Raw genomic sequence first — 26,697 nt, 5'->3', positions numbered from 1 at the left:
TAGAAAATAGTAGGGTGTGTTGGGCTGACAATCTCGTACATAACTACTATAGAGTAAAGAAGCGTTGGGGGCAAAGCTTCCTCAAAAGGCCAACCCGTAGTCTTGAATCAAATAAAAGCAATTCTGAAACAATGAATTCTTATTCTGCGTTGTCATTGGACTTACTCGACACTTTGTTGTCGGCTATCAGAACATTTCCTGATACTTCAGAAACCCACAGGAAAAATTAAAGTCATAGCATGGATTTTCACAAAGGAAAGCCAAAAGAAAAAAGTAACCTCTACTATGCAAAGTTATATTCTGATTAGTAAAGCCACTAGCCTGTATGGCACCATTGTGCAGATTCCAAAAAGTTTCCCTTGAATGTGAGCTGGATTTTAGCTCTTATCCACCCTTTCAGTCAGTTGTCACTGCACAGATGTATATGGTGGTCTGAGTGTTAGCTGTTTGAAATAAGTGGCTCTGGGAATTGTTAAATTATTATTATTTTTTTAATCAAGCATCAAGAACTATGAAGAGTCTGAGATGTTACCCTACTTACAGGCTAACTAATTAATCTGCAACAATTTCATGAATGCTGGTAGAAGACACAAGACTCCTTGGTCAGAGACAAAGGACAGTTTGTTACAGCAGCAGCAGTAGCCAGAGTAGCATCATTTGCATCACTTCTCTGAGCCCCACGTGCTGAAGGCTAGGTGAAGCCTGCACATGCAATGTGTTGCTTTACAGGAGGCTAACCTGATCAGAGTAAACAGATAACCTAAAGAATGGGAGAAAATGTTTGCAATCTGTCCATCTGACAAAGTTCTAATATCTAGAATCTACAAGGAACTTAAGCAAATTTACAAGAAAAAAATCAAACAGCCCCATCAAAAAATGGGCAAATGATATGAACAGACACTTCTCAAAAGAAGACATTTATGTGGCCAACAAACATATGAAAAAAAGCTCATCATCACTGGTCATTAGAGAAACGCAAATCAAAACCACAGTGAGATACCATCTTGAGCCAGTTAGAATGGTGATCATTAAAAAGTCAGGAAGCAACAGGATGCTGGAGAGGATGCGGAGAAATAGGAATGCTTTTACACTGTCGGTGAGAGTGTAACTTAGTTCAACCATTGTGAAGACAGTGTGGCAATTCCTCAAGGATCTAGAACCAAAAATACCATTTGACCCAGCAATCCCATTACTGGGTATATACCCAAAGGAATATAAATAATTCTATAAAGACACATGCACACATATGTTTATTGCAGCTCTATATACAATAGCAAAGACCTGGAACCAACCCAAATGTCCATCCGTGATAGACTGGATAAAGAAAATGTGGCAAATATATACCGTGGAATACTATGCAGCCATAAAAAAGGATGAGTTCATGTCCTTTGCATGGACATGGATAAAGCTGGAAACCATCATTCTCAGCAAACTAACACAGGAACAGAAAACCAAACACCGCATGTTCTCACTCATAAGTGGGAGTTGAAGAATGAGAACACATGGACACAGGGAGGGGAACATCACATACCAGGGCCTGTCGGGGGTTTGGGGGCTAGGGGAGGGATAGCATTAGGAGAAATACCTAACATAGATGGCAGGTTGATGGGTGTAGCAAACCACCATGGCACGTGTATACCTATGTAACAAACCTACACATTCTGTGCATGTATCCCAGAACTTAAAAGTATTAAAAAAAAAAAAAATTCTAGGTTTTTATCAGAGGACTGTTAGCAAATCTATTCAGCCTTTGCCCCAGAGGGAGATTTTATCTTTCTAATCCTGGACAACAAACAAACAAGTCTATCACCTGCCCCAGAGGGAGGCATTACTCTGTCTTCCAAAGGCTGTTTGCTGTAGAAACATCTTTGAAAAGAGCTTCAGAAGCAAAGTTGCTAATGTTTCTGCTCAGAAGACATGGGACCTGTAGAGCCCTTTTTGGCACCAGGGACCCGTTTTGTGGAAGACAGTTTTTCCGTGGACCATTGGGAATATGGGGATGGTTCTGGATGAAACTGTTCCACCTCAGATCATCAGGCAGGCATTAGATGCTCATCAGGAGCGTGCTGCCTAGATCCCTTGCATGCACAGTTCACAATAGGGTTTGCACTCCCATGAGGATGTAATGCCACCGATCTGACGGAAGGCAGAACTCAGGCGGTAGTGCTTGCTCTCATCAGCCGCTTACCTCCTGCTGTGCGGCCGGATTCCTAACAGCCCATGCCCTGGTACAGGTCCATGGCCCGGGGACTGGGGACCCTCTGCTGTAGAGAATTGTTTCCAACAACAAGGGAAGGAATGTGGAATGGCAAGGATCGAACATTTGTGCCCTTAGATCAGGGGTCAGCAAACTTTTTTTGTAAAGGTACCAGATAGTAAATGTTTTAGGTATTACAACTACTCACCTCTGCCATCGTAGAGTAAAAAAGCAGTCAAGGACAGTATGTAAATGAATGAGTATGGTTGTGTTCCAGTGATATTTTTAAAAAATAGGCAGCAGGCCATATTTGGCTTGCGGGTTATAGTTTGCAACCTCTGTGCTACATCTATTGTGTTTAGACTTATTAAATCTTCCCTTTTTCTTAAACCCTCGTTTTCACAGCCCGAATCTAGATCACTTTATAATTAATTTATGTTTTACCTTTTTTTGCATCTAATAAATCATTGGTATCTATAAAATATGAAGTCAAGAACGCCATTTGCAATGTTGAGCATCCTAGAATATAAGCAGCCACGGATCTCATATATATTTCCGGATTATAGGTATCTGGTCTGATGTACAAAATATTGAACTAAAGCCTTATTATATATTAGTATTAATATAATACTGGATTAAATGTATTATATATGGAAGTAGTCAAAGGATTTATGGAACCCACTGGGTTTATTGAACAAAATATCACCTATGTATTTTATCTAGATGCTGGAGAAGGTTGGCTTAATATGACTTGTATAAACTTAGGAAACAAGGGTAAAAAAGTAATCAAACATTTTCTGTTTCTTTCTTTCTTTCTTTTTTTTTTTTTTTGAGACGGAGCCTTGCTTCATCACCCAGGCTTGAGGACAGTGGCACCATCTCAGCTCACTGCAACCTCCGCTTCCTGGGTTCAAGCAGTCCTCCCACCTCAGCCTCCCAAGTATCCGGAATTACAGGTGCATGCCACCACGCCCATCTAATGTTTCCATTTTTAGTAGAGATGGGGTTTCACCATGTTGGCCAGGCTGGCCTCAGACTCCTGACCTCATGTGATCCACCCATCTTGGCCTCCCAAAGTGCTGGGATTACAGGCACAAGCCACCACACCTGGCTATGTTTTCATTTAGTACCTTTCTGTAGTTAAACAAGTATATATTATTACCATGAAGTGTCATTTATGATCCTGTTTATTGTGAAGGAGTGTGTAGACCTCTGGGAATTATCACAGATAACCTTTGGAGGTTGTAAGGGAGGACCTCTTTAGATGGTGAATTCATTAGAGAATGCTTTTTACCTTGAACTTGGTTGAATGTGGAAAGAATGAGTGGAGAGAATTATACTATTTTTTTTTCTTTATTCATCCCTTAACATATTTTTTAACAATTATAATAAAGCTGTAGAATTTTGAGACAAAGTTGAAAACATAAAATAAACGTTTGGACCATGTGTCCTAGGATTAGACTGAAAGAAAGAATCAGTGAGTCTGCCAAGGCTTGATGGCTCTTAAATGACCAAAGGCGTACTTCTAAGCACCTTGTGTGATATCTATAGTACTAATTCCTGGCCACTGTGAACCAGACCTTTGTTTCTGTTCTCTAGTCCCACTCCTCTACCCTTGCCTTTCTCCAATTTTCAAATAGTCTTCCCTTTTACGTTACAATTTCGGCTTTCTTTCCCCCATATGTAGGCCAACTTTTTATGTATTTTCACAGAGATAAAGCTTGTTATACCAACATTTATTTAATGATTTGATGACAAATATGTTTGTGGAACAATGTAGAATAAAAGTAAGACCTGGTCACTGTCTCCAATATGCTTATAATTAAGGAAATAAACACGTAACACTGAAAAATATTAGCCAGATAAGAGCTTATATTTAAGGTTGATTATCATAGCCTCAGTATCATGGGAATTTATGGGGATAAATTTTTGCTGAGTATAAATCTGTAACTATAAAATATATAGCTCTGGAGTCATCCCAGTGCAGCCTTGGTGCCATGTGCATGTTGGACAGTCCCAGCCCACCTTGATCTCTAGTACTTGTAGCCTTTTTCTTTCAAGATGCCTGAGAAAGTGCACGTGAAGAGGAAGAGGTGGAAACTTGCCTTTCAGGGAGATATTGCCCAACTCATGTCTCTCGTCATCAATACTTTCTATTCTAATGAGGAGATTTTCCTTCAGGAATTGATCTAATGTTTATGATGCATTGGACAAGATTTGCTGTGAGAGCCTTACAAACTCTTCCAAGTTGGACAATGGTAAAGAGCTGGAAATTGACATAATCCCCAACCCATGGTAATGGTTCCCAAATTAGGAGATCAGCCTTGGTCATGTCAATGCCTGTGTCTACCAAAGTCAGAGTGCATTCCCTGGTACTAAAGAAGTTATGGAGGCTTTTCAGGGTGGTGCAGGTATCTCCATGTTTGGGCAATTTGGTGCTGCCTTTTTTTCTGCCTACCTTGTGGCAGAGAAAGTAGTTGTGATCACAAGGCACAACAATGATGAAGAGTATGCCTGGGAGTCTCCACTGGGGGTTCCTTCACTGTATGTGCTGACCATGGAGAGCCCATTGGCAGGGGTACCAAAGTGACCCTCCACCTTAAAGAAGACCAGACAGAGTACTTAGAAGAGAGGAAGGTCAAAGAAGTAGTGAAGAGCACTTCCAGTTCATAGGCTATCCCATTACCCTTTCTTTGGAGAAGGAAAGAGAGAAGAAAATCAGTGATGACAGGCAGAGGAAGAGAAAGGTGAGAAAGAAGAGGAAGATAGGCCAGGCACAAAGGCTCATGCCTGTAATCCCAGTACTTTGGGAGGCTGAGGTGGGCAGATCGCTTAAACTCAGGAGTTTGAGACCAGCCTAGCCAACATGGTGAAACACTGACTCTATAAAAAATACAAAAAATTAGGCGGGAATGGTGGTACGCAGCTTAGGTCCCAGCTACTTGTGGGGCTGAAGTGGGAGGATCCACCAGGGGGCGGAGGTTGCAGTGAACTGAGATCATACAACTGCACTCCAGCCTGGGTGACAGAGTATTACACCATCTCAAAACAAACAAACAACCAAAAAACAGAAGATAGAGATGATGAGAAAAAGTCCAAGACTGAAGATGTGGGTTCAGATGAAGAAGATGAGAACAGTAAGGATAAGAAAAAGAAAACCAACAAGATCAAGGAGAAATCATTGATTGGGAAGAATTAAACAAGACCAAGAACACTTGGATCAGAAATTCTGATGACATTTACCCAGGAGGAGTATAGAGAATTCTACAAGAGCTTCACCAGTGACTAGGAGGACCATTGGGCAGTCAAGCATTTCTTTGTGGAAGGTTGGTTGGAATTCAGAGCATTGCTATTCATCCCTTGTTTGGATCCCTTTGACTTCTTTGAGAATTAGAAGAAAAAAGAACAACAAACTCTGTGTCCATCATGTGTTCATCGTGGACAGCTGTGATGATATTGGAGTATCTCAACTTTAATCCTTGGTGTGGTTGACTTAGGATCTGCCCCTGAACATCTCTCAAGAAATGCTCCAACAGAGCAGAATCTTAACAGTCATCCACAAAAACATTGTTAAGAAGTGCCTTGAGCTGTTCTCTGAGCTGGCAGAAGACAGGGAGAATGGCAAGAAATTCAATGAGGCCTTATCTAAAAATCTAAAGCTTGGGCCAGTTGTGACATCTCACCCTTGTAATCTCAGCACTTTGGGAGGCCAAGGCAGGAGGATTGCTGGAAGCCAGGAGTTTGATACCAGCCTGAGCTGCAAAGCAAGACACTATCACAACAAAAAATTTAAAAAATTAACCCAGCATGGTGGTACACACCTGTAGTCCAAGTTACCTAAAAGGCTGAGGCAAGAGGATCACTTGAGCCCATGAGTTCCAGGCTGCAGTGAGCTATGATTGCACCACTGCACTCCAGCCTGGACGACAGAGTGAAACCCCTGTCTATAAAAATTCAATAAATAAAATTTTAGAATTTTAAAAATTAAAATCTAAAGCTTAGAATCCATAAAAACTCCACTAGCCAGCGACACGTGTCCTAGCTGCTGCAGTATCACACTTACCAGTCTGGAGATGAGATGACATCTGTGTCAAAATATGTCTCCTGCGTGAAAGAGACACAGAAATCCATCTATAGCGTCACTGGTCAGAGCAAAGAGCAGGTGGCCGGCTCTGTGTTTGTGGAGCAAGTGCAGAAGCGGGCCTTTGAATTAGTATATACAGCCAAGCCCGCTGATGAGTACTGCATGCAGAAGCTCAGGGAGTTTCATGGGAAAAGCCTGGTCTCAGTTACCGAGGAGAGTCTGGAGCTGCTTGAGTGAACTGAGATTGTGCCACTGCACTCCAGCCTGGCAACAGCGAGACTCCGTCTCAAAAAAAAAAAAGAAAAGAAAAGAAAGAAAGAGAAGGGTTTTGGCCGGGCGCGGTGGCTCACGCCTGTAATCCCAGCACTTTGGGAGGCCGAGGTGGGCGGATCACAAGGTCAGGAGATCGAGACCACGGTGAAACCCCGTCTCTACTAAAAATACAAAAAATTAGCCGGGCGCGGTTGTGGGCGCCTGTAGTCCCAGCTACTTGGGAGGCTGAGGCAGGAGAATGGCGTAAACCCGGGAGGCGGAGCTTGCAGTGAGCCGAGATCGCGCCACTGCACTCCGGCCTGGGCGACAGAGCGAGACTCCGTCTCAAAAAAAAAAGAAAAAAAAAGAAAGAGAAGGGTTTTGAAAATAGTTTTCATTCAAGGAAAACCTAACCTTAGAAGTGAAAGTGATTTGAAAACTTAAAATATTAGATTGTTGTTATCATCATCAGAAGGCTTAAGTAGAATGAATAGGCCAGTAGCCCTATTATTTTATATAATCAAAATTTTAAATTTAGCTAATTGTTTATTGTATTTTACAAATTAACTCTCCTATAAGTTTTTATGATTATTATTTTATTATTTTTTAAATTATTATTATTATTTTTTGAGACAGGATCTTGCTCTGTCACCCAGGCAAGAGTTCAATGACCTAATCATGGCCCACTGCAGCCTCAACTTCCTGAGCTCAAGCAATCCTCCCACCTCAGCCTCCTGAGTAGCTGGGACTACAGGCACATGCCACCACACCCAGCTAATTTTTTGCATTTTTTGTAGAGACAGGATCTCGCCATGTTGCCCAGGTTGGTTCTCAAACTCCTGGGCTCAAGCAATCCTCCTACCTCAGCCTCTCGAAGTGCTGGGATTAGAGGTGATGATTATTTTAAATTGCCCATTTTTTGTTGAGCTTTTGGAGAAAGAATATTATGTTTTAATGATGCTTAGAAGGCATGATGTATCATTTTGTATATATGATATTTAACTCGGATTTTTGTTGAACTTTAAATCATTACTATAATTGCTAAGTTTGTAATGTCATCAGGTGTACATGGCATAGTGAAAATGTTTAATAGGTTGATATATACTCTCAAAACTGTAATAGATAATTTAGTTGGGAGACCACAGTTGGCAGGAAAAAATCTAAATCAAGCCTGTTTAATTACAAATTGACTTTTTTTTTAATGCTTCCCCATGTCAGGTCAAGCCTAATATGCAATACTGATATTTTGAATGGTTTTAGAATGGACAGTGTTTCATTATTTAATATGCTGCCTATGATTTCAATCAAAATGAGATTGAGGGAAGAATTTAATTAAGAGTCTAATGTTCAATAGAAGGGTGAAAGATGATTAGCCAAGAAAATATTGGGAGGGGGAAACAAGGAAAGATTTGTTTTACCAAATAATTGAATTATATTGTAGGTCTATAAAAAATAAAACAATATGGTACTGGTTTAACAGGACAATCAAGGCCCAGAAATATCTCCTAGTACATAAATAATTAGAATTTTTGCATTTACAATCATTGAGGAAAGACTATTCATTAGCTTATGTAGGGACAATTAGTTCATGTATCTGGAGAAAAATAATTAAATATGGAGTCAATTTATCAAAATCAATCAATTCTATATGAATTAAAATTTGAAACCATCAAAGGACTGGAAGAAAATGTAAGTGAATAGTTAACTTGATCTCAAAGTAGAGATCTTTTCAATCATTAAGGCAAAGGAAGAAGCCACCTTATCCTGGGGGCCATGGTCTTCAGTTTGCAGAGAAAGAAAATAAAAACAAAAAGCCAGTTCAAAGAGTCAGGATTGGAAATGAAGGTCCAAGGTGTTCATTTTGGTAGTTGGCTAAAACACCCAAGAAAATCAATTGACAAACTGCTAAAACCAATAAGAAAGTTAGCAAGATGGCCAAATACAGAGGATCTAGGGAAAAAAACTAACAAGTTTATAAATCCCTCCCCCTTCCCCGCAAAAAAAAAAAAAAAAAAAAAAAATGAGTATGTTTGTATTACTGAGATTATGCTCTTCTTATTAAGCTTATGTTGTAAAAAAAAAAAAGTAATATATGCTTGGAGGTTACAGAGAAATTTTTATACAGTTTTGAGGGCATTTACTTCTTTGTATCATTTCTGACTAATATCTATGTGTGTGATATCCTACTAATGTTTGTTATTGTAGTTCATATAATACTTTAGGGGAACCAAGAATTAAATGTCATAAATGTTTGTGTATTTTCTAGAAGAATAACTATATTCACTAACTCATCTTTTTTTCTTTTTCCCATGTGTAATAGGTCAGTACTCCTGTATTTGTACCAACGAAAACTCACGTGCTGCTTCATCGAATGAGTGGAAAAGGACTTGCTGCCCATTATTTCTTTCCAAGACAGCCTTGCATTTTTGGTGATAAGATGGTCTCTATACAAATAACACTGAATAACACTACTGATCAAAAGATAGAAAATATCCACATAGGGGAAAAAAAGCTTCCTATAGGCCTGAAAATGCATGTTTTTAATCCAATAGGTAAATATTAATTCTCATTTAAAACCTTAACCATATTTGATCACTAAATATGTTCACTTTAAAAGTAAAGTAGAATACTTTTTAGTAAAATAGCAAAATAGAACATGATTGTATTGACAATTAGCATATTCAGTTTATATTTGCTTTTTCTTGTTAAACTGAATTTATCATATAAGATAAACACATTTCTTTGCTCTTAGTGAATCAGGTCCCAGTAATAGTAATACCAGTAGTGATGGAAGGCTGGGTTTGCAGAGTCAAGATTGCCACCATGTTTTACCTACCTGCGTCACCTTCCCCCATCTCTCCTCCTGGTCAGCTTCATTCCCTACGTAATTTTAGGTGGTTTATTGTGTCTTAAAAGCAAGAAAATCGCTCTGCATTTCTGAATGCAATACTTCTTGTATCTCAAGATCTTTTCCTGTTTCCCTTCACCTTCCCATAAGTTGAAGAGTGAAGACTGAGAGGAGATAGACCAAGCTTGTCCAACCTGTGGCTCAGGACAGCTTTGAATGCAGCCTCCCACAAATTCATAAAGTTTCTTAAAACATTATGAGATTTTTTTTGCGATTATTTTTTCTTTAGCTCATCAGCTAGTGTTAGTGTATTTTATGTGTGGCCCAAGACAGTTCTTCTTCCGCTGAGGCCCAGGGGAGCCAAAAGATTGCACACCCCTGATGTAGACTAGTCTGCTTATCTTCCTCTCCATGTATAGAATATACGGTAGCGCAGAGGGTATCACTGGTATTTATCCACATCTGATTTTTACATGTTTTCAATCTGTTGCCACCATTTAAAAATCAAGATGCTTTTACGTTTTAAAAAATGAGAAATCTCACTTTTCTTGGAGCAGAGCATAAAATATGGCAGTACCGGCCCTTTATCCCACATGCAGCAACCGGTGAGTAGGTGCTGAGCAGCGGCTGCCCCCAGCTTTGGCACGCGCTTTCCAGGTTGCTTCTGTGCCCACCGCATCCGGTTGTCTCTCCCACAAAGTGTCAGTGGCCATTTTTCATCCCCTTTGCGTTTTTAAAGTATTTTGCTAAAAATATACCCTTTAAACATTAAATGTAACAATTGTATGTCTTACTTTGAATTTGAATTAGTATAATATTTAGAATGTCTATCTCTATTCTTTTTGGTTTTTGTAAGTGGAGATAGCCCTAAGGTTTGAGAGAATCTTCAGGCAAAACATCAATTAAAAGTAATAAAAGGTTTATGTCATTGTATCTTCCAAATGTTATAACCATAATGCTCCAGATAGCTCCTTTTTATAATACTTAAGATCAACAATGCCTTTTGACCAGGAGAAAGTAAAATTAGGTAATTGTGCCTTCTTTACTCATTGTTTCACATAACTCTTCCATTTTTCTTCATCTGAGCTCTTTGGCATTGTTGAATTTTCTCCTCTGGTTTTCATGAATCTTTCGGTAAAGAAAGTCATTTTGTGTGTGTGTTATATTTTTACACAAAGGAATAAAACAATTTTTGATAAAGCCTCGTAAAATTTTATAAGCAACCAGAGTAAAGAAAGTGGATTTAAAGTAAGCTGATTTCAAAATCCACTTAATTCTTTAAAATATTTGGATAATTAAGACACTATTTAAAGAACACAAAGTATCCTAATTTTTACTATGTAACGTATGAAGTTAATATATTGCCAGGGAATTATTGTGTTCTTTTTATTGCTTGTAATTCAACCTTTTTTACCTAGTTAAAAAAAATTAGTTTAGTTTAGGAGGTGTCAAGCAGCAGATACATGAATTGTCTGAAGGTTGAAAATGTTATCCAAAGGTTAAAACAGTAGAACAGTATTAATTTTTCTTTGAGCTGGCATAATGAGTTGATGAGTTGACCTTTTGTTGGCCTATGTAGAATAGAAGAAATAAATATAATAAATTTCATAGTATGACCTTAACACAGAAATAAAATATGAATGTTTACCATTGCCTCAGTATTGGTTGTAGGCTTTTCTTTTTCATTCTTAGACAAATTTTTATGACTGTATGTTTCATTCATTTTGTTGGCATTTATTGAATGCCTTCAAGATACAGAGTTATTTCCTCTGCAGTATGTACTTGTATGTAACACCACCTAGATGACACTATTATCAATAGATTGTAGGGTTAAGGAATATAATATGTCTAAATTAGTCCTCCAAAAACATTTTAAGAATGCAACAGAAAACAAATGCTGTGTTTTAGTGTTTTAGTAAAATAAGGGAGGTAAGCAATTTGTTTTATTTATTTTTAAGCATGTATACACGTTAAAGGAGTCCGCAGTTTTCTTGTTTGCCACCAATCTGGTTTTGTTTGTAATGTGCAATGACTTTTTTTCTCAATTTCACCCTGTGTTTGGCATGAAACTGTATTCCTTGCAAGAACATTAGGAATAATATTCCATTTTCCCCAAAGAGACCTAGTATATAGGAGGGTTTTTTTAAAGACACAAAGAATAGCCTTACACTCTCTGTACTATATTCAGTGGCTTTATGTTAGTGGTTGACAAATTTGAGTTCAGCTAAGATTTTAACAGTTACTGTACGACTGTTGCATCAAAGTAAATGGCATCCTATATGATTTCATGTGTTGATATTAATGGTGTGGTGTAACAGAGCCAGTGTTTTTCAGCCATTTCTACATAGCCATCTCAAATATATAGGAGCAAATCTAGAAATTGTATCTAAATATAGACACCTAATTGGGTACGCTTACCCAGTTTAGTCGGCTCCAAGTATTATAAAAATCCATTATTTGAATAATTTTATGCTGATCATTTTGCTCCTGAGGCATCTATATAATAAAACATGCCATTGATCGTGGACTGTCCCCCAGAATTAGCATGGCAGTAAGCTCACAGTTAATTATCTTAAGACTGAAGACAGTATCAAACAGTGTCAAAGAGTGCTATCAACAAAGTATCTTGAGAACTGTCACTTTGTCAAATGATATACAAAGATATATGATGAAGGGAGATCAAAATCATGAATGCCATCATGTTTTGGAGATGACAGAATTTGTTACTAATGTATCAGATAAAAACAAGACCAAACCCCAAAATAGTTACGGCACAGAAGGCATTAAGAATTCGTTAAAGAGGCCGGGCGCAGTGGCTCAAGCCTGTAATCCCAGCACTTTGGGAGGCCGAGGCGGGTGGATCACGAGGTCAGGAGATCGAGACCATCCTGGCTAACATGGTGAAACCCCGTCTCTACTAAAAATACAAAAAACTAGCCGGGCGTGGTGGCAGGCGCCTGTAGTCCCAGCTACTCGGAGGCTGAGGCAGGAGAATGGCGTGAACCTGGGAGGCGGAGCTTGCAGTGAGCCGAGATCGCGCCACTGCACTCCAGCCTGGGTGACACAGCGCGAGACTCCGTCTCAAAAAAAAAAAAAAAAAAAAAAAAAGAATTCGTTAAAGAATAGGCTTGAGCAGTGTGTGACTGACAAAGCTCTAAACTGTTGACAGCACACAGCTTTATGATAAATGAAAAAAATGTATATATCATTATAGCTATTTACCCTACAGTAAAGCCTATTTGCTAGAGATTTAGGGAGCAAGTCTTCTGGTGTTTGAGTGACATCCTGGTAAATGTTAGGTTTGTAAACAAATGAAATTGAAACTAGAATCAGCAGACCAACATACATACCGCTGAGCAAATAGCATTTTAATTATTACTTTTTTTTTAATTTTTAACATACTTCCTTTGCCTAACAAATAGCATTTTAAAATCAGCATTGAACAAATGCTCTCTTGTAATACCTAGTCCTCATTGAGCCTATGAGATATAAACATAATACTTAATAAATGAAGCTTATTGAATTATTATTTTATCCCAACCATACCATCTTCTGTATCATGGTTTGCTTTCAATGGCAAATCATACTTACCAATAAGCCCTAGAATAGTCACAATCTATTGAATTAGAAGTGTGCTTCCTAAAATATAACTATGTCTGATAGGAAGTATAGAGAATATATAAAGCTAAATATAAAGTGATTGTATGGTATAGCTGCAATTATGCAGAATACTTTGAGCAAAGTAGAAATCAAAAATGGACAATTTCTATATATAAACAAATATATACATATTTATTTAAGATGCCCTCAGTTATTCTAAGGTATAGGTAAACTTTCAAATCATAAGCAGAATAAAATTTTTTTCTTGTTTGACATAAGTTTTGTCATTGTTAACTGAAAAAAAAAAAAAAACTGTATTGTATGTTGGTATAGTTATTTCCTATACTTGGTTAGGTGATAGATGAAGCTTCAGAAATTCCAGATCTATCAAATGTCATTTTATTTTTTGTTTTATCAAGATAATCTAATCTGCCACAAATTTTTTTTGAGTATTTAATGCACTTAGACTTAACATTTTGGTTTCAATGTGAGATCTCTTAATTAATTTCTGAGTGCATCTTAATTTCTTCTTCCAACTTTATTTACATTTTTTAATTTAGAATTTTTTTCATTGAAAATTTGAAACATTGTTTAAAATTTACTTTTTATATCTAGAATAAACATGCCATAGTTTTAAGTACATAACCTCTTATGAACTCCCAAAGTCCATTACAGGTATGCGAAACAAGAACACATTTAATTCCTTCTCATTTTCAATACCTATAGAGATAATATTAGAAAACATGAAATTTCTCAGGAAGATATGTATTTCTGAAACGGGTATAATGTGTTCATTGGTGTGTGTGCAGAATTAATTTGTGAAAAAGAAAACCTTGAAACAGAATAGTTAGGTTACTTTATAATTTGCTTTAATATTCTTAGTTTAAAATTTTTAAGCCATCGTTAAATTTCACTGTTTGAACCAAACTACAAACATTACCTAAATTTTCAATGTTTAGTTTGCCTTTTTTTCACATCCTCTGTGTTTTCATGTCTAAATTATCTTATTTCCTAGACTCTCTTGAGCCTGAAGGATCCATTACAGTTTCAATGGGTATTGACTTTTGTGATTCTACTCAGACTGCCAGTTTCCAGTTGTGGTAAGTTCAATTGTTCTTCTATTTTTTATATAACCTGTAAAGGATAGCAGATCAAAAACTAAGCTTTCAACAGTTTTTGTGTGTATGTGAAAGACAAAACATTTAAACAAATGTGTTTTGCTTTGCTAATGTTTAGACTGCCTTGGAATAGTTGTACAAATTGTGTGCAATGTATGTATTTTTAGCATTCGTTACACACCTAGCCATTACAATCTGCCATATGTGATTGAAATTCATGGTTTATTGGTTAAAGAAAGGAGCTACTACTAAGTAATTTTTAACTTATCACTCCAGTTTTAGAAAATTTATAAGAAAATTAATGAGGAAGATCCAGGAGAAATTAAAAACATTAATAATATTATTAAATAGCTCAGAAAAGATCTCTTTTGAGATATACATACATGTTATCTTGAGATTCTTAAGTGGAATATTATTGATTCCATCAGTACCTAAAACCCACACATTTTTGTTTCCTTTTTAAATCGATTTACAAACTGCTTTGATAAAAGTCAAAAGAAAACATTTATGCAGTTGGCAAAGGTTTCGTAGCTGAATGCTATTCAGAAGAGCTTTTTTAGGATTGGATTTTGTTGTTAATGTTTTTCTATAATGCTTTATACATTTCTCGTGAAATTCAGAGGCTGTTAGCAAATTAGTACAAAGCTGTATTCATGCATCGAGCATTATCTTTGAACTCTTTCTTTTTCTGATATAAGGCACAATTGGCTATTTTGAGTTGAAGTTTCTTTGTTTTTATTCTAAAAAGAATTGAGACATTTTATCTACATTTTAGCCAGCTTAGAACAGAATTTGTTATGATTTAAAAGTCTTGAAGTTTTAGAAATAGACATTTTAAAATAAATGTATAGATTAAACATAGTGAACTTTTCATTTTCATATACCTTTTCAGTTTACCAGTAATTCTGGCCTAATGTTATACCTTTTATTGCCGAGAACCTGCAATGATAAATATAAGCAATGTAGCATAACACATTGATTTTATGCAGATCATCACCTTTATGTTTTGGGAGGTCTGCTATATTAGTGATATATAAAAACTGATTACTTTTCTCAACATTGCCTAGTAATTGTTTATTATTTTTCTATTAGACAAACAACACAGATCAATATTACTGAACAACAGGCTATGAGTAACATCACTCTAAATAGATTTGCCTCTAACACCGGAGGTATATTCATTTTAATGATTTGGACAATGTGAACCCAATGACAAAGCACAGGTATCAAGTTAGACCAAAATTAAGAACTAAAAAATATTCCTTTTTCTTATCAATTTATATAAAGAACCTTTTGATTCCTATGTAATTGGGGTTTTTTCCCCAATTTTTATTACAAAGACTTCCTTCATAGTCTCTTGAACAGGATTTGCATTTTGTCTTTCATAATTAACTAAGTCCCTTTAAGGATGGATATATCCTTAAATGCATGTAGTATTTGACTTTTATCTTATACCAAGGAGTGTATGTGAATAGTATTTTTCTATATTTCTTTCAAACTAACTTTAGGAAAATAATTCATGTATTTCACATAGAAAATGTCTTGGCTATTAAAAGCATTTACATTAGTATGTTTTGCTGATATAAAGATACAAATTATTTATTTTAGTTTTTGTTAAGCACACCAGCATGCTAGATCAAAAATTTTGTGTGTGTGTTCTAAAAAGAGCACTTTGTCTTGCATCAAATGTAATTGATCCTGAAGCAATGTAATCACAATTACTCACTTTCTTAATTGGCCTGCCCAAAATCAGAAAATGGAAACCGATCGACAGTGTTTAAATCAATAGCTTCATAGTAGTGCTTGTGGGGGTAGGGAGATAGTGGTAATGGGTAGATCAATTGGTCTTAGATGCCAATCACTGACTGTGCCTTTTGCATAGTAAATAGCACTTTTTGCTTAGTGATGTGCTGTATTAGTCTTGGTAGTTCAATAAAAAGAAAAAAAGAAACAAGAATGGCTGATATTGAATTTTTTCCTTGAAATACATTATACAAATCGATACATAAAATTATGGGTAATAACAGCATATTTGATAAGAAGCCTTCAGAAATGCTGAGAATATGGACCAAAAGCCTGTCAGATACTCTTATTTGTTAGAATAAAAAAAATGAGAGTAAAATGATCCTGCTTTAGCTTCTGGATTAATTCTTTATCATTATAATTGTATCTATGGATGAATAGATATAGACAGAACTGTTATATTAAGCTATGTAGTTATATGCATATTTGATAAGCATTTATGCCTCTTTTTTGCTTTGCATTTTTAAATGGTCATCAAATTAAATTCTTGATTAAATTTATTGAGATCGAATATGTGCACAACATACATAAATATATCTGTCTAAAAGTTAGTGCAGTACATAAACAGAGCCTCATCCTTGTAATCAGCAGGCATGCATGTATTAAGCGGTATGGGAAGTCACACAGCTTAGAGCTAGTTAGATAACTGAGCACATGTTTTTGTCCAAAGATCCATTAAAAAGAAAATACATTCTTTAATAGTGAATGAGCACTAAAAATATAAGATAAAGAATGCCTTTAGCTGACCAGAAATTGTGAGGCATTATTGACAGAAAACAAATAGGAGTAGATAAACAATAACAGAGAAAATAAAAATCACAGGGAAAAACACTCATGGGAGAAAACTACCATAATGGTAAGAACCAATTTGGCAGAACATCAAGCACGAAGTGAGTAGGGGGCTTCAAACAGTCATCAGGGAATTAACTCCTTCCAGCCCCCTAGTTCCCCAATCTTACATCTGACAGCAGGCAACATACACATTTAATTTGAGACTTAAGAATAAAACTGTAAAGAGAACAAGCCACTTGCCTGGGAAAGACGTTTTGGTGTGAATGTGGGGACCTACAAGAACAGAGCAAGGTTTGAGTTTGTGTGAAGGAAGCAAGAATGGTCGGAGATGAGATGAAGTATAGCTTTATCCAAGAGAGTATCTATCCAAAATATTCTCAGATCCTCACCACTAGGGTAAAGCCAGTGTTACGTTTGTTGGTGGGGAGGAAAGGCCATTGCCTGCCTGCCTGCCTCCAACTTCATGTCCACGTAACCAATCATATCTCGTCCACTTACAAAAAATAAAACTTTAGTCAGCCCACCCAGGGGAGAGGAGACCCTTAGTAATGATAGTTGCTAACTCAGTAGATGAATAATGGGATGGACACAGCTGAATACTGATTGAGCATTCTGGAAGAAAGGGTCAAGGAAATCAGCTGGAATACAAAGCAAAAAGGCAGAGACAGAAAATAAGGAAGGTTAAAAGGATCAGTTCATCTCATAGGAGCTCTGGCAGGAAAGAAAAGACAATGAAGGGAAGAAATAATTTAGAAAATAAATTATAGAGGAACATTTTCTGCTGGACGTGGTGGCTTACATCCATAATCCTAGCACGCTGGGAGGCCAAAGCAGGAGAATTATTTGAGTCCAGGAGTTCAAGACCAGCCTGGATAACATAGCAAGACCTCATCTCTACCAAAAATCAAAAACGATTAGCCAGGTATGGTGGCACACACTTGTCGTCCTAGCCACTTGGGAGACTGAAGTGGTAGGATCACTGGAACCCAGGAGTTGAAGGCTCCAGTGAGCTGTGATCGCACCACTACACTCCAGCCTAGGCAACAGAGTGTATCCCTACCCCTAATGAATGAATGAATGAACATGTGGCCCAACAAAAGAAACACACAAGCCTTTAGATTAAGAGGGCCAAACAGGGTGAATGTGAAAAACTATGAAAAAGACCACATCCTGGTGAATTTTTGATAAGGAGAAGAATATCCTATTATCTTCCAAAGCAGAGAAAAAAGCAACTTACCTAAAAAACAGACAAGAATGAGAATGGATTCAAATTTCACATACTCATATCAGTTCTGCAAGCCAGAAGGTAAAGGAAATGACCTTTAAAATTTTGAAAATACCGAATAGTCATTTTTCAGTGAAGGAAAGATTCTAGCAATCAGTTTACCACCTACACATCCTTTCTGAAAGGATTACTCAAAGATATACTGTAATAGAATATTTTCTGAAATCTGAGACAGAACCAGGCATGGTGATGCATGCCTGTAGTCCCAGCTGCTCAGGAGGCTGAGGCAGGAGAACAGCTTGAGCCCAGGAATTAGAGGTTACAGTGCGCGATGATTGCACCTGTGAATAGCCGCTGCTTTCCAGCCTGGGCAATGTAGTGAGATCTTGTCTCAAAAAAAAAAAATCTGAGACAGAGAAAAATGTAGAATTAATAAAACAGTAGTGAGCAAAGAATTCTACCTATGAAATTTATCAACGTATAAAAATAATTCTTGACATAATGTGAAAAATAAATATTAACAATACATTGGAACCAAAATCCCCACAGAGGCAAGAGGTATACAGGTATACAAGAACCCTAGTATATGGGTTCTTGTTATGTCTGAGAAGAGAGTTTATTGATGGCAAAAATAAGTTTATATGGTTTAAAATATTAAAGATAACCACTAAAATTATAGAAATGTGACATATTATAACTTCTAAACAACTAGGAAGAAAGGGAGTAATTAAAACCTGATCAGGACTGTGTGTGGTGGCTTATACCTGTCATCCCATCTCTTTGGAAGGCCAAGGCAGGAGGATCCCTCGAGGTCAGGACTTCAAGAATAGCCTGGCCAGCATAGCGAGAACTTGTCTCTATTAAAAAATAATAATAATTTTAAATAAAAGTTTAAAACTTGACCGGTTTAACCAAGAGGAAGAGGAAAAAGCATGGCAAATAGAAAACAAAACAAGATGGCTGGAGAGGCCATGCACACCACACATACTCATTTTCGCAATTCATGTCAGAGAATTAAATCCTACTTTTACTAAACAGGTAAAAAACAAAATTTAACATGTGCTATTTATGAGAACCTTCACTAAGAGAGAATGGCACAGAAAAGTTGAGATTAGAAAGATGAAGTGTGTGTGTGTGTGCGTGTGTGTGTGTGTGTGTGTATGCATGCATCAGATAGATGTGCTAAAACTAGAAAAATTAAGAAGTATTTTAGGTAAAAAGTAATAATAGAATATTTTGTGCTCATTGTAACCCTCCAAGAAAATACAATTGTTACAAACCTTTAAACCATGCAGTTTTGTAATTTATAAAGCAGAAAATAATACAAATACTAGGAAAAATTGTGAAAGCCATAATCATAGTGTATTTTAACATGCACATCAGAAGTTGACAAATCAGAGAGTAAGGATAAATAAGTATAGATACATACAGGTTTAATGATTTAATTACCAAGCTGGATCTAAGATATATATGTTTACATAGAATTCCTTGTTTCCTGTGTGCAGAAAATACTCATATTTTTAAAAGCACATATAGGATTTACAAAAAAAAGGAAAACTATGGGATAATATGATTAAAGAAAAAAGACACCTAAGAAAGATTAGAGGGGAGAAAGATGATAAAGCACAGAGATCTTTTAAGTTACAAAATAATACTATACAGTTCTATACCAATAAATTGGAACATTTAGATGAAATTAATGGTTTCCTAGAAAAATATAAATTAGAAATAAAAACGATTAAATTGTATCAGAACCTTAAAAAAGAGAATTTTTTCTCGAACAAAAGAAAAGGAAATCATGCCATGTCATTGTGTAAGTCTAGCATCACCCTGATTTTAAAGCGCAGAAGGATAACATATGAAGATGGACATCAGTTGTAGTTATAAATTCAAATGACTTCTGGCCCATATGAGTTACCCATAGCCACATGAAATATCAGAAACAATCTCTTTTAAGTCAGAAAAGCAAAACAAGGATATCTGCTGTCCACACTATATTCTACATTATAGTGGAAGTTCTAGCCAATACAGAAAGGCAAGTAAACGCCATTTGCAGTATAAATCCTGGAAAAGAAGAGACAAAATTTTATATATATATATATATATATATATATATATATATATATATATATATATATATATTTTTTTTTTTTTTTTTTTTTTTTTTTTTTTGAGACAGAGTCTTGCTCTGCTGCCCAGGCTGGAGTGCAGTGGGGTGATCTCGGCTCACCGCAACCTCCGCCTCCTGGATTCAAGCAATTCTCCTGCCTCAGCCTCCTGAGTAGCTGGGACTACAGGCACGCGCCACCATGCCCGACTAATTGTTGTATTTTCAGTAGAGACAGGGTTTCAACATATTGACCAGGCTGGTCTCGAACTCCTGACCTTGTGCTCGGCCCACCTTGGCCTCCCAAAGTGCTGTAATCCCATTACAGGTGTGAACCACAGTGCCTCGCCGAAATTATAATTTTTATTTAACATAATTATTATTATTATTATTATTATTATTATTATTGAGACGGAGTCTCACTCTGTCACCAGGCTGGAGTGCAGTGGTGCAATCTCGGCTCACTGCAACCTTCACCTCCCAGGTTCAAGCGATTCTTCTTCCTCAGCTTCACGAGTAGCTGGGATTACAGGCACGCACCACCAGGCCCAGCTAATTTCTGTATATTTAGTAGAGATGGGGTTTTACCATGCTGGCCAGGCTGGTCTTGAACTCCTGACGCCTCGGCCTCCCAGTGTGCTGGGATTACAGGTGTGAGCCACTGCACCCGGCCTAGTCAACATAATTATTAACCTGTAAAGTTGGAATCAACAGAAAATCTATTATTTAAACTAATGAGTTTAGAAAGGTGATACAGATACTTATGTAGGGAGAAGAAAAACCCTGAAACTTTCCTAAAGGGCATAAAGGAAGATATAATTAAATATAAAGAAATATAAGCAAAATAATAAAAATAATAAGAAATATACTGTGTTTTTAAATGGGAGACAGTATTGAACCTCAAATTAATCTTCAAATTCAATGTGATTCTAGGCTAAATGCCAGTAGACCTTTTCAAGAAACTTGACAAACTTCTAAAATTCAACTGGAAAAGAAAATGCACAAGAAAAATCACCATTTTTAATGAAAAAAGTCTTTCTCTATAATAATTTAAAAATACTCCTTAAGGCCACAAGAATATTTTTATTCTGTATAATTGATATTGGCACAAGAACCAATGAAACCAGAGAATTTAGAAATGTAAAAATTTTGTATGTCATAAAGGTGACATTTCAAATCTGTGGGGAGAATGGACCATTCAGTAAATGGTGTGAAGACCCTTATTTGGAAAAAGTAAAGGTAGCTCCACATCACTAGTATTCAGGGAAATAAAAATTAAAACATTTCACTCATCAGATTGGCAAGGTTTTAGAATAAGTTTTATATTTGGTATTGACAAGAAAGGTAGAGAAAAACATGTACTCTTGTATGCTGTTTGTGGGACTTTAAATTGGCAATATCTGTAAAATATTCATACTTTTGAACTCAGCAATTTCACTTTTAGGATATCAAGCCTAGAGAAGTATTTGTGCTTGTACAGAAATAGATCTAGCCAAGTATATTATTTAAGCATTGTTTATAATGGAGAAAAATTGGAAATGATAATCAGTGGGGGAATACTGAAATAATGATATATCCCTATTACGTATGTAGGTTTTGAGTACCTCCTGTGCCTTATTTCATTTTATGTCCTTTAATAGTTAAAACTAGCCTGCAAGGTAAATGTCACTCATTCATAGATGAAAAACTTGAGTCTCAGAATAGGCTGCTCGCCTGTTTATCTTACCTGCAAACTTTACCAGTTTGGATCCTATAAAGGAATCCATGAACTGAGATTACATGTAGTACAAGAATATATGCTACAGTTAAATGTGTACCAAGTAGAGTCTTGCCTTACATTAAACTTTTATGCCATCTGGTCCTATGTAGCTAGGCTATTTAAAGCTACCCTAATAATAGTGCTTCATTGATCTGGTAACTGTTAATTCTGACAAATTTACATCTATCATGAGTCATTTTTCACACTCCCTATCCATGTTGAGGCAGTTATGCGTAGAAATGGAGATAATCTGTCTCTCCCCTGTTTAATCAAAGGGGTTGTGAAGAAAGAAGGAAAAGAAAAGCTACATGGAGAGAGAAATAAACCAAAAAGAAGGCAAAATGGTAGAAAAGCAGATGCATATAAACTGGAGGACATCCTAGAACACTCATGTACATGAAAGTAAATGTTCCCCCAAATAAAGAGGAAATGTTCCATCTTAGTTCTGTTATAAGCCACACCTTGCTTACAAGATGAAACTGGCTTACAAAGTGACTTATGTACTAGTTATGTTGGATTTTGTATTTGGTTGTAACAGAAACCCAACTGCAGTGGCATGACCAAATAAGGATTTATTATTCTCCTAGAACAAGAACTGCAGGGTTTGGCAGTTCAGAGCTGGTGCAGTAGCTTCCCAGTATCTTCAGGACGTAAGGTCTTCCACCTTTTTGTTTCATGTGCTAATTTTGTTAGCAAATGCTGGTCAACTTCTTGGTCACAAGATGGCTGCTCCACCTCCAGGCTTCCATCTGCATTCCAGGCAGAAAAAAGGAAAGAAATGACATGGAGAAAGGAGCCAGGTTTATGTCAGAAAAACAAAACTTTCTCCAAAATCCCCACTGAAGTTCTGTTTATAATTCATTGGTCATGACTGGGTCACTTGATCACTCTTAGCTACGAGAAAGGCCGAGAAGTGTGTTTCAGTTGAGCTCTCTAACGCCTTGCTTGTTGCTAGGAGGGGCACTTCAGGATCACTTTCCCCACCCTCTGCAAACAGCTAGACTTTCATAGATGCCTCAGAAGGCAGATCTCCTGCCTCTTCTCTCCCCTAACACCCCACCCGTCTCCCTTGGCATCATAGCTGTCCAGCCACTTTTAATTGAGGAGTATGTGGTGTCCTTCAGGAGTGTTGGGAAGAGAGGTTCTGTTAAAAAGTATAAACAAGTAATTCAAAAGTGTTGTACATAATGATGTAACTCAGTGGTCCCCTAACTTTTAAAATTGTATACCTCTATTAGTAAAAATATTTTGAGTATGTACTCTCTAGAAATTTATTTGTAATTATATGTATGTGTGTATATATATATGTATGTGTGTATATTTCTCACTGTGCTAACAGGTATTTACTAAAACATACAAAAACAGAGGCCAGTCACAGTGGCTTATGCCTATAATCCCACAACTTTGGGAGGCCAAGGCAGGAGGATCACTTGAGCCCAGGAGTTCAAGATCAGCCTGGGCAATATAGTAAGACTCTGTCTTTACAAAAAAACAAACAAACAAACAAAAAAAGCCAGACGCAATGACTCACGCCTGTAATCCCAGCACTTTAGGAGGCCAAGGCAGGTGGATTGCTTGAGGTCAGGAGTTCGAGACCAGCCTGGCCAACATGGTGAAACCCTGTCTCTACTAAAATACAAAAATTAACCAGGCGAGGTGGCGGGCACCTGTAATCCCAGCTACTAGGGAAGCTGAGGCAGGAGAATTGATTGAACCCAGGAGGTAGAGGTTACAGTGAGCTGAGATTGCGCCACTGCCCTCCAGCCTGGGTGACAGAGTGAGACTCTGTCTCAAAAAAAAAAAAAATTATCTAGGCATGGTGGCATGTGTCTGTAGTCCCAGCTATTTGGGAGGCTGAGAGAAGAAGATTAGTTGAGCCCAGGAGGTCGAGGCTGCAACAAGCTGTCATCATACCACTGCACTCCAGCCTGGGTGACAGAGCTGAGACCCTGTCTCCTAGAAAAACAGAACCTTAAAAGGAATGAGAAAAAATATATATATTTAGTAGGGTTTTTGCCTATACCTCAGTGGATTGTCTTGTGCCTCTGACTTTGGAGGACTTTGTATACAGTGACTTGAAGCTGAAATTTTAGATTTCATACTAAGTTCATTTGTAATTTATATATTTTATATATATATATACACACACACACTCACACATACACACCATGTATGTATATATACATCTTCTTCTAGTCCTTCACCAGTTTTTACATATTTCTCTTAATGTGACCAAGTCTTCCCCTCCATCAGGTTTGGTCTCATTCTTCGAGTAGCCTACCTGCAATCCTTTCTCACTTAAGCACTCCTTTTTAGCTGTTTCTGAAGAAGAAACCTACTCCTTTCTAGGGCTAACCCACTCACCTAGTTCTTGTGCTCTTCATCCCAACCTCTTTTACCTCTCCTAAGACCTTGCTCTACCAGTTATTCCTTTGTTTCTTCTTCCTTACTGGCTCTTTCCCCTCAGCCTCTAAACATGCTCAGGTTTCCTTAGGTGTTATTCCTTTGCCTCTTCATTCTCAGGAAGCTTGCCTCTTCTTTCTGTTCCTTCTTCCATTGTCAGTCTTCCCTTCACCCTCCAACTCACTACATTGTGTGGTCTTCCTGCAATCTGAACGGCCTTACTAAGATTAGCAGTTATACTTCTTTTTATCCCTCATCTTACTCTGCCTTCCTGCAATATTTGGCACATGCCTTTTTTCCTGACCACTCTTCCTCCAGTCTCTTCTGCAAGTTGCTCTTCTTCTGTTTTTACTTAAATACAGGTCTTCCCCAGATTTGCACTCTTTCCTTTTTGTGGTATCCTTTTTTCCTATATGATTTTTATCTACTCATAAGGCTTCAGCTCTTCCCTACACCATTTACATCATTCTTTTTTTGTTTTTGTTTTTTTTTATACTTTAAGTTCTAGGGTACGTGTGCACAACGTGCTGGTTTGTTACATATGTATACATGTGCCATGTTAGTGTGCTGCACCCATTAACTCATCATTTACATTAGGTATATCTCCTAATGCTATCCCTCCTCCCTCCTCCGACCCCACGACAGGCCCCGATGTGTGATGTTCCCCATCCTGTGTCCATGTGTTCTCATTGTTCAATTTGCACCTATGAGTGAGAACATGCGGTGTTTGGTTTTCTGTCCTTGCACTAGTTTGCTCAGAATGATGGTTTCCAGCCTCATCCATGTCCCTGCAAAGGACATGAGCTCATCCTTTTTTATAGCTGCATAGTATTCCATGGTGTATATGTGCCACGTTTTCTTAATCCAGTCTGTCATTTACAGACATTTGGGTTGGTTCCAAGTCTTTGCTATTGTGAATAGTGCCGCAATAAACATACGTGTGCATGTGTCTTTACAGCAGCATGACTTATAATCCTTTGGGTATATACCCAGTAATGGGATGGCTGGGTCAAATGGCATTTCTAGTTCTAGATTCTTGAGGAATCGCCACACTGTCTTCCACAATTGTTGAACTAGTTTACAGTCCCACCAACAGTTTAAAAGTGTTCCTTTTTCTCCACATCTTCCCCTACACCTGTTGTTTCCTGACTTTAATGATTGCCATTCTAACTGGTATGAGATGGTATCTCATTGTGGTTTTGATTTGCATTTCTCTGATGGCCAGTGATGATGAGCATTTTTTCATGCATTTACACCATTCTTACTGCTTCCAGACTCTTACGTACTGCCCTGTCCTCTCTCCTGATTCCCTTTCTATTTTCTTTTCTCTTTTCTTTTCTTTTATTTTTCTTTTCTTTTCTTTTCTTGATGAGGTCTCACTCTATCACCTAGGCTGGAGTGCAGTAGCATGATCATAGTTCGCTGTAGTCTCAAATTCCCGGGCTGAAGCAATCCTCCCAGCTCACCCTCCCAAATAGCTAGGATTATAAGCACATGTCACTATGCGCAGCTAGTCTCTCTCCAGATTCTTGATTTGTATTTCCATTTATCTGCTGAATATCTCTTCATGGGTAACTCAGTACTCAAAATATAATGTGGCTAAAGCCAAATCATTTTCTTTAAGTCCCCAAACTCCTTCAGCACTTTGTCATTCACCCAGTTGTTCACATTAGAAGGTGTGAAGTTTCTTCCCTCCATTCATCACCAGGTGTGTCCCTTCTACTCTAGAATATCCATAAAATACTCCATCTGCCCCCTGCCCAGTGCTGCTCACCCTGGGGAAGTTGCATATTATAGTGGAATAAATGTGGACTTTGAAGTTAGATACACCTGGGTTCAAATCCCAGTGCTGTCAGTTACTAGCTGTGTGACCTTGGGCATATTGTTCAACTTCTTTTTAGTTTTCTTATCAGTAAATTTGAAATAACAGAAGCTATCTCTTAATATCCTTTTTAGGCTTTATTAAAGTAAAAAAACACACAGTAAATGCGTAAAAAAAAATCAAAATCCTGCCTAGACTATTAATTTAGACTCCTAACTGATGTACCTGCCTTTGGTTTCTCCCTTACTCCACCTTACCACTGCCACTGGAGTTTCTAAAACATAAATGGGACCATTTACCTTCCTACGCCAAAAATCTCTAGTAGTTTCCCATTGCTTCAAGAAACACTGAAACACCCTTGTCTTAGTTATATGAGTAAAGTAACCATATGCTTTATCATACATATCAGGATACTTTAGAGAGTGAAAGTAGGCACCAGCTGGACAGGATTCCACAACAGCTGTAAACTGGGACTATTCCTGGCAGGACTGGGATGAGTGGTCATACCATATATGATACTCTGCCATGTGCCCCCAGCCTCTTCTGTTGACATATTAGTCTGCTCCTCATTCCCAAAGTACAGGCCTAGAATGCCCTCTTTCTCCTCTTGGAAGTAAACTCAGCCTCACTCCTGCAGAATGCTTTCCACATATCTAATGTAGTGCCTGCCGTTCTATTATAAGTGTA

At 37.4% G+C, this 26,697-nt stretch overlaps 1 protein-coding gene and 2 pseudogenes across 2 annotated transcripts in view; all 3 read left to right on the top strand.

Annotated features, from left to right (window-relative positions):
- AP3B1 (adaptor related protein complex 3 subunit beta 1) overlaps positions 1-26,697 on the top strand; it is a 298,620-nt gene that overhangs the window by 251,922 nt on the left and 20,001 nt on the right. For both annotated transcript variants that reach the window (XM_028849534.2, XM_028849535.2), the window contains exons 23-24: positions 8,854-9,085; positions 13,997-14,081. In XM_028849534.2, coding sequence (XP_028705367.1) covers positions 8,854-9,085; positions 13,997-14,081 — 317 coding nt within the window. The remainder of the gene's footprint in view (positions 1-8,853; positions 9,086-13,996; positions 14,082-26,697) is intronic.
- On the top strand, positions 4,128-5,126 carry LOC144329463 (heat shock protein HSP 90-beta pseudogene; annotated as a pseudogene).
- LOC106998816 (heat shock cognate protein HSP 90-beta pseudogene) lies at positions 5,088-6,157 on the top strand (annotated as a pseudogene).

The sequence above is a fragment of the Macaca mulatta genome, chromosome 6, assembly GCF_049350105.2.
Source record: "Macaca mulatta isolate MMU2019108-1 chromosome 6, T2T-MMU8v2.0, whole genome shotgun sequence".
Taxonomy (NCBI): domain Eukaryota; kingdom Metazoa; phylum Chordata; class Mammalia; order Primates; family Cercopithecidae; genus Macaca; species Macaca mulatta.
Note: the sequence above shows the minus strand (reverse complement) of the source record. Positions and strands in the feature narration are given on the sequence as shown.